The sequence below is a fragment of the Malania oleifera genome, chromosome 8 (assembly GCF_029873635.1).
Source record: "Malania oleifera isolate guangnan ecotype guangnan chromosome 8, ASM2987363v1, whole genome shotgun sequence".
In the NCBI taxonomy this organism is placed as follows: Eukaryota; Viridiplantae; Streptophyta; class Magnoliopsida; order Santalales; family Ximeniaceae; genus Malania; species Malania oleifera.
This window is the reverse complement of record NC_080424.1, coordinates 18749849-18766729: the sequence shown is the minus strand read 5'-3', so window position 1 is coordinate 18766729 and position 16881 is coordinate 18749849. Positions and strand designations below refer to the sequence as shown.

Sequence of the window (16881 nt, the reverse complement as noted above, 5' to 3'; positions counted from 1 at the left end):
TCACCTTCCTAGTCCTATGCATTCTTTTTTCTTGTCTATTTCCTCAATTTCTATCCTTTCCTCACATGTTGAAGCACTTACTAACCTTGGGTGGAAGCACGCAATGATGTAGAAAAATGGATGCCTTTACCACTCAAGGGATATGGGACTTGGTGGACTTTCCTCTTGGTAAAGAGTTGGTTAGGTGTCGTTGGGTCTACACCAACAAATATCTTCCTAAAGTCTCGATGGATTCGCTTAAGGCTCAGTTGGTTGCCAAGGGGTACAGTGGTACACCCAAACATATGGTATTATTTATTTTGAGACCACCTCCATTGTTGCTCAACTAAATTTTGTTTGTGTATTGATCTCATTCGCAATTAATTTTGATTGAGCCTTGTACCAATTGGATGTGAAGAATGCCTACTTGTATAGAGATTTGCAAGAAGACGTATACATTGAGCAACCTCCTAGTATGTTGTATGCAGGTTGCATAAGGCCATTTATGGTCTTAAGCAGTCTCCTCGAGCCTCGATTGACAAATTTAGTGTTATGGTCTTTGCATTTGGCTTTATCCAATGTTACTCTGATCACTCGGTTTTTGTCAACAAAACAAAGATCATAGTAGTCAAAAGCGCGCCTAAGGCACACCTAGGTGCGAAGTGTAGTGGGACGACAAGGCTAGCGCCTCATCAAGGTTGAGGCAAGGCAACCTTCAAGAGGCATAGGTAGGCCCAATGCGGCGCACTGAGGCTCCAGGCGGAGTGAGTCACGCTTGAGATATCTAACCTTTTAACTTCATTTTTTTTTAAACCTTTTAAGAAAGAAAACGTAGCCAGACACGAACCAGCCCGCCTTAGCCAGAGGCTTCGACTCAAACCAGTAGGTCCAGGCTTCGTCTTTGAGCTTCAAGCCAACACAAAAACAGCATTTCAGGCTTTGCGTTCCCGTCTTCAAGCCTTAAGCCCTAGCCTTAGCCGGTGGCTTCAACTCAAACCAGTAGGTCCAAGCTTCGTCTTTGAGCTTCAAGCCAACACAAAACCAGCAGTCCAGGCTTCATGTTCCCGTATTCAAGCCTTCGTCAGCAAGAGAGCCATCATAGGAGCCTTTCGTCTTCGAGGTTCGAGCCTTCAAACCTGCACAAAAATCTTCAAGCCTTCGAGCCTTCACCAGCAAGAGAGCCTTCGCAAGACAGCAAAAGCCCTTCATCTTCAAGGTTCAAGCATTCGAACCAAGACGACCTTCGTCTTCAAGTCTGCTGCCAGCAAGAGAGCCTTTGCTAGAGCCTTCAAACAAGCAAGAGGCTTTGAGCCATTGAGTTATCATCGCCAGTCTTCATGATTTGTTAGGCAGCTTCAAGCTAGTAAGTCTTCTTCTTTTTCTTCTTCTTCTTTAGTATTTTTCTGCTGTTGTTGCCTTCTTCTTTTTCGACTTCTTCTTATTTCTCAGTTCTTCTTCTGCTTCTTCTTCTTTTTCTTCTTCAGGGCTCAGTATTTTGCTACTGCTTCTTCTTCTTCTTCTTCATGTTATTCAAGGCTCATTATTTTGCTGCTGCTGCTTGTTGGTGGCTAGCATTTTGCTGCTGCTGCTTGTTGGTGGCTAGCATTTTGCTGCTGCTGCTGCTTGTTGGTGGCTAGCAGGCTACCCTACTCCTAGCAAGTTATAGATTAACTTGCATTAAGACACTATGTTGATGCTTTTGGGCATTCGGCCTAGAAATTTCATTTCCTTTCTAATTTGATGCTTGAACACTTGCATGTGTAATTATTTATGTTGAACTATGTTTGTTTCACTTGGAACTTAGTACTTGGTGGTTATAACTCATAATTCCTATGCATTTATGTTTTGGTATAGAATATTTGGCATTTTAAATTCTAATATTACTATTGATGTGTTTTCATATATCAATTACTCATCAAATAGGCATTTTACACAATTTTAATAATTGTGCGCCTCACGCCTCTGCTCCAAGTAGCCTTTGCGCCTCAATGCACCTTGCACCTTTGACTAATATGACAAAGACAGGTGTGGCACTTCTAGTAGTTTATGTTGATGATATCATCATCATTGCATTGACCAAAGAAGGATTGCAACCATAAAGCAATCCATGTTTTTTTATGTGTACATAGAAACATCAAGGTTTTTTTGTGTGTCTCGTGTCTTTAGGTGCACATGTTATGTTCATGTTTCACATACTAGTCAAGACAAGTTCTCTCCATGTCCTATTATATGTGTTACCTTTTTTCAAGGAACACCCTATTTCTCTAGTGCCAGATCCTTCCCTGGATGAATACTTTTTTATTCCACCCATGATTTACGATCCCCCTTCTTGTGTTAATCTTCTAGCCCTCTTCCAAATCCAGCAGATACCACAAACATCACCACCAACATGCAAGTGCATCCTCTGCCCACCATTGTTTCAACATCTAGCTCTAGAGATCCATCCCAATGTGACTTGGATTTGCACATTGCTCACCAAAAAGGTGCTTGAACAAGTACTCAACAATCCTTAGTTGCTTATCCTATCGTTCACTATCTTCAATTCTTCACCTTCCTAGTCCTATGCATTCTTTTTTCTTGTTTATTTCCTCAATTTCTATCCCTTCCTCACATGTTGAAGCGCTTACTAACCTTGGGTGGTAGCATGCAATGATGTAGAAAAATTGATGCCTTTACCACTTATGGGATATGGGACTCGGTGGACTTTCCTCTTGGTAAAAAGTTGATTAGGTGTCGTTGGGTCTATACCAACAAATATCTTCCTAAGGTCTCTATCGATTAGCTTAAGGCTCGGTTGGTTGCCAAGGGGTATAGTGGTACACCCAAACATATGGTATTATTTATTTTGAGACCACCTCCATTGTTGCTTGACTAAATTATGTTTGTGTATTGATCTCATTCGCAATTAATTTTGATTGGGCCTTGTACCAATTGGATGTGAAGAATGCCTACTTGTATAGAGATTTGCAAGAAGAGGTATACATTGAGCAACCTCCTAGTATGTTGTATGCAGGTTGCATAAGGCCATTTATGGTCTTAAGCAATCTCCTCGAGCCTCGTTTGACAAATTTAGTGTTATGGTCTCTGCATTTGGCTTTATCCAATGCTACTCTAATCATTTGGTTTTTGTCAACAAAACAAAGATCATAGTAGTCAAAAGCGCGCCTGAGGCACACCTAGTTACGAGGTGCAGTCGGGTGACGAGGCTAGCGCCTCATCAAGGTTGAGGCAAGGCAACCTTCAAGAGGCATAGGTAGGCGCATTAAGGCTCCAGGCACAGTGAGTCACGCTTGAGATATCTAACCTTTTAACTTCATTTTTTTTTAAACCTTCTACGAAAGAAAACGTAGCCAGACACAAACCAGCCCTAGCCTTAGCTAGAGGCTTCAATTCAAACCAGTAGGTCCAGGATTCGTCTTTGAGCTTCAAGCCAACACAAAACCAGCAATATAAGCTTCGTGTTCCCATCTTCAAGCCTTCATCAGCAAAAGAGCCATCATAGGAGCCTTTCGTCTTCGAGGTTCGAGTGTTCAATCCAGCACGAAAAACCTTCATCTTCAAGCCTTCAAGTTTTCAAGCCTTCACCAACAAGAGAGCCTTCGCAAGACTACAAGAGCCCTTCGTCTTCAAGGTTCAAGCATTCAAACCAACACGACCTTCGTTTTCAAGTCTTCCGCCAACAAGAGATCCTTTGCTAGAGCCTTCGAACAAGTAAGAGGCTTCGAGCCATTGAGTCATCATCACCAGTCTTCATGATTTGTCAGGCTGCTTCAAGCTAGTAAGTCTTCTTCTTTTTCTTCTTCTTCTTTAGTATTTTGCTGCTGTTGTTGCCTTCTTCTTCTTCAGCTTCTTCTTCTTCTTCTTCTTCTTCAGTTCTTCTCCTTCGTCTTCTTTTTCAGATCTTGTTTTGCTTCAAGCTAGTAAGTCTGCTTCAAGCTAGTAAGCCTTCTTCTTCTTCTTCTTCTTCTTCTTCTTCTTCTTCTTCTTCTTCAGGGCTCAGTGTTTTGCTACTGCTTCTTCTTCTTCTTCTTCACGTTACTCAAGGCTCACTATTTTACTGCTGCTGCTTGCTGGTGCCTGGCAGGCTGCCCTGCTCTTGGCAAGTTATAGATTAACTTGCATTAAGACACTATGTTGATGCTTTTGGGCATTCGGCCTAAAATTTTCATTTCCTTTCTAATTTGAAGCTTGAACTCTTGCATGCGTAATTATTTATGTTGAACTATGTTTATTTCACTTGGAACTTAGTACTTGGTTGTCATAACTCATAATTTCTATGCATTTATGTTTTGGTATTGAATATTTGGCATTTTAAATTCTAAAATTACTATTGATGTGTTTTCATATATCAATTACCCATCAAATAGGCATTGTACACAATTTTAATAATTGTGCGCCTCACGCCTCTGCTCCAAGTACCCTTCACGCCTCAATGCGCCTTGCGCCTTTGACTACTATGACAAAGACAGGTGTGGCACTTCTAGTAGTTTATGTTGATGATATCATCATCACTGCATTGACCAAAGAAGGATTGCAACCGTAAAGCAATGGCTTCAAGCAAATTTCAAACCAAGGACTTGGGTATTTTGTGTTATTTTCTTGGTATTGAAATTACACGATGTAGGAAAGGGTTGAATCAATCTCAGTGAAAATATAAATAATGGGGAGTCGTTTGTGGGGAGCTGAACCAGTTGATACTCCAATGAATCCCAATGTCAAGTTGTCTACAGATGTTGGATCAGACTTTGAAGACAAATGTCGATATAGGCAGTTGGTTGGCAAGTTGATTTACTTGACTGTCACTAGACCTAACATATCTTTTGCACTGGAGCTGGTGAGTTATGGAAAATCCCAAACAAACACATCAAGGCGCCGTTTGTAGGATTTTGCAGTATCTCAATAGCTCTCCTAGCAAAGCATTGACATATAAATGAAATCAAAATTGTGAGATTCTAGAATACTCTGATGCAGACCGGGTTGGATCTATTTATGAACAAAGGTCTGCTACTGGATATACGTTTGTGGGAGGTAATGTTGTAACCTGGGGTAGCAAGAAATAAATGATTGTAACAAGATCTAGTGCAGAAGCAAAATATTGAGCTACAACTCCTAGTTTGAGTGAGCTTATGTGGCTGAAGCCTTTATGTTAGAGACAGGATTCTTGGTAACAAAGCCAATAGATATGTGATAATCAAGTTGCCATTAATATTGTTAACATCCAGTGTTTCATTAGAGAAGAAATCACATAGAAGTTGACTATCATTTTGTGAGGGATGTTGTGTCGAAGAAGTTGTAAGGACACCCTTTTTGAAATCTATGGATCAGCTAAGAGATGTTTTTACAAAGCCTTTATCCAAGCCCGCCTTGTCTAATGGTTATAAGTTCGTAACAAGCTGGGGTTAGGTGATTCATACACCTCCAACTAGAGGAGTGTAAGAAGAAATATGTTATTTTAGTAATTAAGTTGAGCTAACGGGAATATTTTTGTCCTTACAACTTTTTATTAATAATAACATAAAGAGGGCAGACCTGGAGCTGTCCGTGGACACCAGGAAACTGTTGCTCAGTTTTTTCTTTTTTTCTCTTCTTCTCCTTTTCTCTGCTCTCCTTCTCTTGTTCTCTCCTCCATCTCTAACTTCACAACAATATAAGATAACATTTGTCCACTAAGGCCACTGTCTTATCATGACCAAAGTGCCCCACAAGGCCACTGCTAGATCAACTTTTCCCTCGATGACCCATATGCAACCTGCTGCTAAAGAACAGAAACACACAGTAGTCACTAATCCTGTGAAATAGTTCAATTGCCATTTATGCAGTTATGCCACCAATCCTGAAAGTCTTCATCTTCCACGTCTAGTTCATTCAAGTAATCAAATTCTTCTACTTCTAATCCCAGAGTGATGGGGAAGGATGCTCATCAACTAAGCGGATTAACCACCTTGTTCTATTATCCCAATTCATGCTTGAAAACAATGTTAAACTGCTGCGAAGAAACCCAATTAGGCATCCATCCTGCTCTGCTAGTTGTTGCTGTATTTCAAGGCCTCATGGAATATGTAGAACACAATCTCCCACTAGAATAGTTACAGGTACTACCCGTCTTTGATGGTCTCAATGATTGCATAAAACTCCATTGCACATGCAAACTACTTCTACCTGACTTCACACAACTTCTTGGAATGCTACCGGTCTTCTTTAGAATGAACTGCAATACTTACAATGGATGCATCACATTCCAGCTCAAACACCTTCTCAAAGTTTGGTAGCAAACGGGTTGGCATAATGGGCAGCTTTTCTTTTATCACTACGAAACTCTTCTCTTACTCTTCCCCCACTAGAACTGGCCCTCCAAAAATTTTGGTCATTGAGGCCATGATTGAACTGAAATTTCAACTGTATAGCATAAGGTCACTCTCCCACAAAAGCTTCATACATCATTCACGGTTCCTAGATGGGACCAATCTATGATTGCACAAACCTTCTCCTTATCCAAATTGATTAAAGCAACACTCATAACAAACCTTACAGAGAGCAGCTTGTCTATCATAAAGCTACACTTAACATATAGTTGATTCCCCTGCAGTATGAATAACACAAATCTCAAATTATCCAAATTAGCATCTTCACTTTTACTAAAGATCAAAATATTCAAAATCAATGACAGAAAATTTCCTAATAAAACTAGTTGTAAGAGCTTAGTTCATAAAGGCATTGGGCACATTGACAATATGAAAGGTATCACCAACCACTAGTACACCCTTTTCCTCTGTTGTCGAGGTGGTTTTCCATCCATCCCTTGGTTTGATATGAATATTGTGAGGTCAATTTTCGTGACAGACAACATATCTAACAAGTCGTCAAGGCACAGAATGTGATACATGTACTACTCCACTGTAATCTTGTTGCAACCCTACTATCAACATACATTCGCCAACTGTCATCCTTCGTTGAACTCAACAATGCAAGTGCTGCACATGGATCATGCCTTCCTAAATATTGCCTTATCAAAGCACGTTTTCCACAATCTTTATAAGGTGGACTTATGCAGTAGACTTAGTCCATGAACAAAGTCGACATGGTATTATATTTCCCGCATTTGTGGTAATCTTGAAGGTAATTCATTTAACATCAATTACATACATACATACATACATACAATATATATATATATATATATGTCTTTAAAATCATCTAGCAAAGATCACACTGAAAGAGTGACAGTACTATATTTGGTATAGATAGTTTCCTCACCCTTCACTAGAACAGCATAACTCTAGGTTTGCTTCAAATCTGCATAGAATACTGAATTTGGAATTGTCAAAGTGTTTACTTTTCTGCAGCTTTGGTAGTTCTAGGATGAGCTGCAAAGGATATTTCTTATCCTGTCCTTCGAGAACTGATAAACCTTGCCCTTTTAAATAGCATCAGATTAAATTTCCACAACATACCCAATAGTCGGTGACATGCTTCCCTGTTGAAAATTTCAGAACCACATCTTTATATTTCCAATATAAAATGGAATTAATCATCATTAATCTACCTTAATATAATAAACTTCTTCAATCTAGTCAATTTTGTATGGGGTTGGATGCTTCTGATCAGGTTACAAGAATTTTCTTTCACAATCTCTCTGTACATGATATTCTCAAACTCCTGCAATATATGATGTTATCATAAATATTATGCTTAGTTTTGCACCAAGTCCAAAAGATGTTACAACATTGGGGTCCTGTGTCTTCCATTTCTTCTGGTCTAGTTGATACATGTTCAATTACAGTGACTTGCCTTTTGTCTTTTCCATTATCTCAGTTTAGACAAGTGTCATACTGGTGCCCATACTATTGGTAACAGTAACAATTATAGGAACTGTTTCGGCATAAGGATTTCTGGATGCGTTATTCAAACCTAATGGCACACGTGTTATTATTTTCTTCTTAATTCCCATAACTGGTGATTTAAGGACCTCAAACTTGCTTCACTTGCTACACTAGGTACATCATGGGATGATTGAGGGGCTGACTTGCTTTTAAATTATCATGTTGGAGCCCTCACCAATCACACCACCAATTTCAAACCAGCGTCCAAAGCATGTGTTGGGAAACTCAGTCTTGCATCAAAAGCCAAAGACCATTCACATGCCTTACAACTTGTAAGCCTCAATTCCTACTAGGTTACAATGAAGTATTATCATTTAAACATTGCTATTGTCACAAACCCTAGAGAGCGTGAGGCTTTCTTTTTCCTAAACAAATTCTTAGAATATAGTAGTGCAAGGCTAATAGTTTATGCTTCTTATCTTTTACTATCCTAACTAACTGGGGTTCACATCAATCGAACTCCTAATTTTCTAGCTCTAATTTTTCCTATTCCCATTTTCTTCACAAACCCCAACCCTCATCAGTTTCCCACATTTCCCCTAGCCACCCTGCATCATTGGCTCTTCTACATTCACTTCCCTACACCCACTCCCTTTTCACATATGAGACACCCACTAAAGCCCCAACAGCACAACCAAAAAAGTAGGAACATTATAGTAACAACACAATGCCTTAAAAAAAGCCATATGGGTGCATTAGTAACTAAGTAAAAAACAACAACAAAACCAAGCCTTAGTCCCACTAGATGAGGTCCGCTATAAGAATCCTTTTCCTCCAATATATACGATCATGGACCATTTCTTTTGATAGATTCAAGGATATTAAATCCTTACTCACTATCTCCTCCCAAGTTATCCTATAACTAGAACTTGGAAAAAGACAGTAGAAGGTATTAGACTTTTCTTTTCATTGCATGTATTGTTAATTGACACCTAGTTTCTCAAGCAATTAATATTCACAAAAGAATTCAGACCAATGGTATACGAGATCCACATCAAGTTTGATCGCAAAGCATGAACACCTCAATCTATGCCTATATCTGTTCATCTGATCAGACTCCTTAATGCAGTCTTTTAGGACTCCCCATTGCCTCAACTCCCTCCCTCCCTCTCTCTAATAAAGTGAATAATTTATGCCTATTAACAATTGGAATATCTGATTAGACTCCTTAATGAAGTCTTTCACTACTCTCCATTACCTCAACTCTCGCCCTCTCTCTCCCTTTAGACATATTTATTATCAAAAAAGGCAACACATGTGCAGCATATGCTCCTCAACTCTCACCATTGTCCATAAATCCCATATGCAGTTGCTTCATGGAAGTGAATTTTGACATTTGATGGATAATCAGTTCAATCTAAGACAATGATAGATGAGTTGACAATTTTAAATTGTATGAAATTACCATATGACCTATTATATATTTAATCTAAAATAAGTTCCACGGGCATATCTGGAAGAATATAGGGAACAAAATTTAAGATGATTTGTGTTTTCTATGTGCTTAGTGGCAGCAAATTTAACCTATGTAGTATAGAACTTACATGTATACATTTTTTTTTAAACATTTTCATTTCAATTATGGATAATTAATTCATGTTTTCTATGAGCTTAGTGGTACACAAAACTATGATACTTGTCACAAATACACAAACTATAATACTCGCCATGTATACATTTTATTTATAATATTTTCATTTCAAAGCTTGCATATTTATTCCTGCATTTCTTAAATTTTCATTTGAATTGTTACATATTTAGAAAAAAGTTCTCTATTTTTCCAACTTGACCTTGAAACCAAAACCAAAATTTACAGAAAAATTTAAAAGCCTATAAATTTTCAGCAAAATCAAAATTTAAAGCATTGATACGTCCTATCAAGCTGCTGTAGTCTCAACAATTAGGTCAGCTGAAGGCTTCAATTCTACGTTTCACAAATCACTCAATTATAAACCAACAAAGCCTCGAATTTAATCTACATATTTTTAATTTACTTTGAGTCCCTGTACTACCATCTTGCACACATTATAATAACCAGCTTTTCCTTCCCTACAATGAATCCTAGCATCCATTAGGTATCCAATATCTACAGATCATGTATTTACAAGCAGGAAATAAAACGAAATTATAGCCATCAAAGCACTAGGAATTTATCCTCCACAATGAGAAAATGAAAACATTTACGAGAAAACTTACGGCGCTTTGTTTTTTTCTTTGAATCCAGCCGCTTTTCAGGGCTAAACTTTCTTGTAGATTGACCAACAATGCTGCCAACAAATCTGGAATTTGAATTCACATTTTTAGGATTTTGAGAGTTCAAAGGGAAGTCCTTAGATAACTTGCCATCATCAGCAAAATTCCTATCCTTGGTTCCAGCATGGAGATTATCAAAAGACTTCCTACCATCTCCATCAAAGTATTTACCCTCATCTGAATGGTCCCTGTTGTCATGTACTGTATCATCATAATCTTCCATCTGAGTATCGTGGGAATCTAAACCATCATCATACTCATCATCAACATCAGCCTCCTCCTTCTGTTTGCGCAACTCCACATTGCCATGTTCTTTCCTTGATTGCCCAACATTCTTGAGAGATGCCTCATATTCTGCTTCATACATTTTGAGTTCATCACGTCCAGCTTCATTGTACAATCCAACACCTCTACGATCTGAAACCTTAAACGAATCATCACCAGAGAACTTCTCATTGCCGTTCTTCACTTTTGTGTCATGACCTTTATCCCTTGATTCATCCCTTGAAGAGACAACAGTTTGCTCCAGCATATCCTCATTGTAATCTTCATCCCTTCTCCTGTCATCTTTGTCCCAGTATCTCGAATCTCGGCCATGCGCTACAGAACCATGACCAAACTTAAGGACTTTACTCTCAGTCCGAGTCACGTTTGTAAGAAAGTCGAGGTCGCTCTTTGTTTCATTATCCTGAGCATTGCTATAGCTATTTGTTTCTGCAATTACATAATTATAGTCAATAAATGCTCACTTAGACTCCGGCTACTGTAAAAATATACATAAAAATACAAGTATAAATATAAGGAATGCCAAAATATAGGAAATCACCAGCAATAACTGATATTTGAAGTCTTAACATACGCTATGGTGAGTTGTTAAACGTAAGCAGCTCAACTTTTTTGCGCTCTCAAAAATATGATACTAGGTTTTTTATATATACCATATTGAGTTGTCATTCATAATATTTATGCTGTTTTTTTTTTTTTTTTTCTTAAAGAAGGAAAGAGCCAAATATGAGCTTTACGTTTTCCTAAATTCACATTAAGAAATAATAAATATTTAGCATTTTAATTTCTGTCTTTTGCCATATTTTCTCCGCAAGCGGACCTTACAGCAATGTTCCAAAAATATTTCTTTCCTTTTCCTCTTTCTCAGGATCGAACAGAGCAGGCGTGCAATTACACAAAAATAAATTCAAAAAATCACAAGAAAGGAAACCTCTCGTTCAAATCATTAACGAAGAAATCAAGACAATCCGATCCCCCTCATCACCGAGAAAATGCAGGAAATATTGAGACCTCCCTTCACATACATAACCCTCCTCTCCCACCCGAAAAAAAATATTATTAAAAATAAACCCGCACACGCACACACAAACAGTCACACCCGGCAAAGCCTAGCTAGTACTGCGAGAATTCGACTTAGCCACGCCTAAATTTTTCAATTGCTGCAGAAAACCAAAATAAAAGGATATCGAAATCCCCTTTTCTTTCTTGTCCTCACTCCTCTCAGGAAAAAAAAAAACAAAAAATTACTCACACAATCACGCAGAGAGAGAGAGAGGTAACGGACCTTTATGGTCTCTGGAGAGAAAGGAGAAGACAAAAATAGATAGAAAGAGGAGAATGGAGAGAACAAGGACGACGGCACCAATGGAGATCTTGAAGGTCTTAGGGGATCGACGGGGGCGGGATTGCTTGTGGGGGGGCACACGGACTCCGATGGCGACGTGATCTGAAGAACCGTTGGTGTTGTAGAAGTCGTGGCCTCGGACTCCCAATCTGTCCATGCCCGATTGCCTGTACTGGGCCATCCGAGCATTGTTCTCCCCTTCTCAGTTCAATCACAGATTCCAAAAAAGGAAAGAAAAAATAGAACAAGAAAAAAGCAAGAAAAATGATGCCTGGATCTTATGTTTCATCCGTCGACTACTGATGCTCGTCTCTCTGCGTGTATGAACTATGAACGAAGAAGGAAACGACGACAATGGCGACGCCGGATTTGTCGACTGAGGTTCTCGGAACGCAGAGACGATGAGGGCGCATGGCCAACGATGGAGTGGCGAGGCAGGTGGACAATATATAAATGCCCTCTGCGCCGAATGCTCTAATGCAGACATATTTTTTGTTGGTTTTGCCAGCTTGGAATTTATTGCTAATAAATTTTCCATTTTAGAGTTTACATCATCTAATCTTGCTATCCTAAACTATTGACTCCTAGATTTTTAATAGATTTAGATGAGATTGTTTATAATTTTGTATTATTTTATTTAAAACCTAATATGTTATTTAAATTTAAATAAAATTAAATCTAAAGTCAAAAGTTTAAATAAAAGAACATAGTAAAACAATAAATAGTTATTTTTAAAAATAAAAAGTAGAAATTTTCGTATGTCGGAATAGGCGTGTAATTTGGGTCCTCGGGTAATTCAAAATTAAAAATGTATGAATTTAAAAATTATTAAAAAAATTACTTAATTTTCTTAAATATTTCGTAATCTTAAAGTTAAGAGTTTATTTTTGTATTTTCGAATGTAAAGTGAATTTTTTAAAAAATTAACCATATATTTGATCAAATTAGTAACATGATTGTAAAGAGATTAATCTTGAAAAAAGATATTTAAATAACTTATAACTTTGTTTAAAATTTTTTCAATAAAATGATAATTTTATCATATTTAAATTTATAAATTTAATATTAATGCATAAATTCTTTATTTATCAGAATTTATATTTTTTTATAATTATAAAATATAGACATGGACATAAAACACTACTAGGGCACAAAAACACAAATACAAAAACAAAAATACAAATTTTTCTAACAAAAAAGTGTTAGGGAGTCTCCAAGGCTGGACCAAGAAATTATATGTCAACATATATACATATATATATATATATATATATATATATATATATATATATAGCCTAATTTGATATGCATGCATGCTAAGTATGTAAAGAGTGTTGGTGTCACAAATACAACAAGGGACATGCATATCCACTTATAGAATAGCTTCAATTCTTTATTCTATTTTTTTTTTTTCAAGTTACAATATGTTATCTAGCATTAATAGTTTCATTTTAAGCAAATTGATGATATTTTATCATAATTACACTTACGTCAATTTGATATTTATAATATATTTACTAATATATCACATCATTTTGTAAAAAAAAAAAAAAAGTGACAATTTTAATGAGTTTTTTTACAAAATTATTAATATTTAAATATAATAAACACAACTGTACGAAAGTTGGTGGAATAATTACAAAATTAGACCGAACTGGCTTACCATAAGTCGATTCTTGTTCAAACTTGGAACAGTCACTGACCGTCTGTCCCATCCACTTCAGTCAACAGAACCAGTGTTATATCACATTGGTACAGGAGAAATCAACTTTCCATGAGTCAATTCTGTATATAGAAAATAACTTAGGTTTCTTCTTCTTCCCCACTCTCTCGCTCCCTTCTTTTTACCTCCTTTGCGCAAGTCTTCTTCCTTCTCCCTCCTTCCTCCTCTGTCCTCACTCCTCCCTGCCACTGCCTCCCCACTTTCTCCTCCAACAGCTCTCCTCCAATCTGTCACTAAGCATTGTTAGTGAACATTTTCATTGAAAAGAAAATTAAAAGAATCACCTATATAAAAGTCTCCTTCATCTTCAAATCAAATACTTAAAAAAAATCTTCTCATCTCTCAATTTGAAGAAGTTATGTCTAAATTTGCGTTGACTGTTATACTAGAAACAAGCATTTGGAATATAAGCTTTAATTTCTTGCATTTGTTTCATTGTTATTGAGATATTTTATAATAAATAGCACTTGTACGTAGATTTCGATACCTTAGATCTATTATGCAAGCTGAAGGAGAAATTGAAGATGATGCGATACACAAAGTTAAAGCAGGTTGGGTAAAATGAAAAAGTGCTTCAAGTGTACTTTGTGACAGTAAAATACCCTTAAAATTAAAAATGAAGTTTTATAGGACAACTATAAGACCAATTATGCTATATGGATCAGAATATTGGGCGACAAAAAAATAGAATATCCTAAATGTAAAAGTTGTCGAGATGAGAATGCTTAAATGGATGAGTTATATTATATATCTCCTTTAAATACTACCCTTTGTATAGCCTAAGCGTTCACGTTGTCATTCATTGAAATAAAATTATTATTTCTCCCAAAACCTTTGTTTCATTTTTTCTTTATGGTATCAGAGCCATTGTGAACACCAAGCAAAAACAAAAATCACAGTTTCTGCATTATTGTTCAATTCCTTGCTTACCTTCCGCTCCTTGTTTTTTGTTTTCTTCCATGGTTACATTATCCCCCAAGTTTGTCAACCTCATCACCCTTAGACTCACCCCAAACAACTATCCCCTATGGCATGAGCAAGCACTAGCCCTTGCTGAGAGCCATGAATTAGTAGGGCATCTCACAAATGAAGATCCTGCACCAAAAAAAATACATCATACCAAATCCAAGCATTCCCATAAAGCAGATGACACCACTTCTCAATTAACACATGTTTTCATAGCATGGCGAAAGTTTGATCGTCTCCTTCTAGGGTGGATACTAGGACACTCTCTAAGGAGACTCTCAAACTTGTCGTTGGCCTTGACACAACTTATGTAGTGTGGGAGGCTCTCAAAAATGCATATGCCCAAGATTCACAAGAACATGAATTTACTCTACATCAATAGGTTACCTATCTTCGCAAAGAAGATCACACAATAATCACATACCATATTCACACTTTCAAAGGTCTCTATGACAATTTAGTAGCAATTGGGAAGTCTGTTCCAAACCAAGAAAATGTATTTTTTTTCTCCTCACTAGTCTTGGTCCACAATATGAAGTCTTCAGAACAACTATGTTGAAGACCCCAAGACCATCCTATTATGAGTTGGTCTCTCAACTCCAAAACTTCGATCAAAGACACAATTGGTTCTCTAGCCACACCAATATTCAAACTGCATCCCTCACTCATCAAGTGACAATTTATAGACAACAACAACAACAACAACATCCCCAATTAAACTCTTCAGGCTATCATGAACCAACACAAAAAATCATGTCAACCAGACGTGGATTCCGGGCACAACAAAATAGGGATTCAAGGCAAGCCTACACAACTAATGCCCCTCATTCAAATAAACAACGCCGTCCTCCACCACCAAGTGAACGCCGCATGACACCTGCCAAGAGGGACAAGTATCGTGACCAATAGTATCAATATTATGGCATGATGGGCCACATTGCAAATATATGTTGTTGGGTACGAAAGAAATTAGTTCCTGAAGATGACATTCCTCAAGCACTTGTAACATTAACATTGGACAACACCATTGCAGACACAAAATGGACTACAGACACCAAGGTTTCCAACCACTTGACTAGGAAGCCAGGTATGTTAACTAACCTTCGAAAATATTCTGGTTCCAACTCAATACTAATTGGAGATGGGTCTTCTATGCAAATTTTTGCATTTGGAGACTCTCGTATAAAACAAAAAAATTCAGCCTTACCTCTAAAGTTAGTTAACTACTCAATTTCCTGTTAATTGTGAATTTTTTAATGTTGATTTTTTTAAGGAAAGGGAAACAAGGCAAGCAATGATGACAGGGAAACACAAGGGTGATCTCTATGTCTTACCAACTTCATCATAATTATATTTCTCTCATCGTTTCAAGTCTAACACTACAAAAGTTTGGCATCAACGCCTCGGTCATCCTAAGTTTTCAGCTTTATAAAGGCTAAAAAATAAAGGGTTAATTGATGTTGTAGGGACAACAAAACCACAACATCTCTGTGATAGTTTTCAACTAGGAAAACTTAGTCGTTTACCTTTCTCTTGTTAAGAACACTCAAGTACTAGTATTTTTAAAAAAATTCATTATGATTTATGGGGACCCAATCCTGCTCTTTCTATTGCAAAATTCGGATATTATGCTTGTTTGGTTGATATTTTCTCTAAGTATACATGGATTATTCCTTTGTGTAAAAAATTTTAGTTTTTCAATGCATATCTAGCCTTTGAAAAATTTGTAGCTAGACAATTCAACAATAAAATAAAAATCTTCCATTCATATGGAGGTGGTGATTTCATAAATTACAAATTGTCCTCTCACTTTCTTTCCACAGGCATTGTGTATCAAGTATCAACACCATGTACTCCCAAGCAAACAGGTGTGGTTGAAAGACACGATAGGACTATAAGAGAACTAGGCATGACAATGTTATTTCACTTTGGTGCACCTTTATATTGATAGGTAGAAGCCTTCATTACTGTTGTTTATCTTATGAATTGGCTGCTGTTATTTATGGCTCTTATACTTCTACTTTTATAAGCAAAGAGGGAAGGAGGAAAAACATGAAGGGGCAGCACAGCAGGACTCGTCGACGAGGGGCCTATGCTTGTCGACGAGGGAATAGAGGAGGGAATAGAGGAGGTTCGTCGACGAAGGCTCTGAAGCTCGTCGACGAATAATTACCAAGAGCAGGAATTTTTTAGATTTATGACATCGTCAATGAGAGCCTTGTATTCATCAACGAAGGGTCTTCTTGGTCTCGTCGATGAGGCCCATGTTCGTTGATGAGAGGCGCCTAGGCTGCGGCAGTTTTTTTGAATTTTGAATTTTTGAACATTGAGTGGTTGGGCAAACGGGGGGAAACCTCAGAGGAACTTCTATATTTGTCATCTGGGCATATTTTGAGAAGAGAGATGATCATTAAAGAAGTGTATTGTGTACATTTTGATTTCCTTAGTAA

At 37.4% G+C, this 16881-nt stretch overlaps 1 protein-coding gene across 2 annotated transcripts in view; it reads right to left on the bottom strand.

Moving 5' to 3' along the window:
* Positions 1-12313, bottom strand: part of LOC131162103 (uncharacterized) — a 72542-nt gene extending 60229 nt beyond the window's left edge. The window contains exons 1-3 of one of the 2 annotated variants that reach the window (XM_058118265.1): positions 12014-12313; positions 11683-11909; positions 10056-10826 (exon numbers count right to left, since the gene is read on the bottom strand). In XM_058118265.1, the coding sequence (XP_057974248.1) occupies positions 10056-10826; positions 11683-11899 (988 nt within the window). In that variant the 5' untranslated portion in view covers positions 11900-11909; positions 12014-12313. Of the gene's footprint in view, positions 1-10055; positions 10827-11682 lie in introns of both variants that reach the window. The other variant, XM_058118263.1, reaches the window with a different exon arrangement.
* Between the last annotated feature and the right edge of the window lie 4568 nt (positions 12314-16881).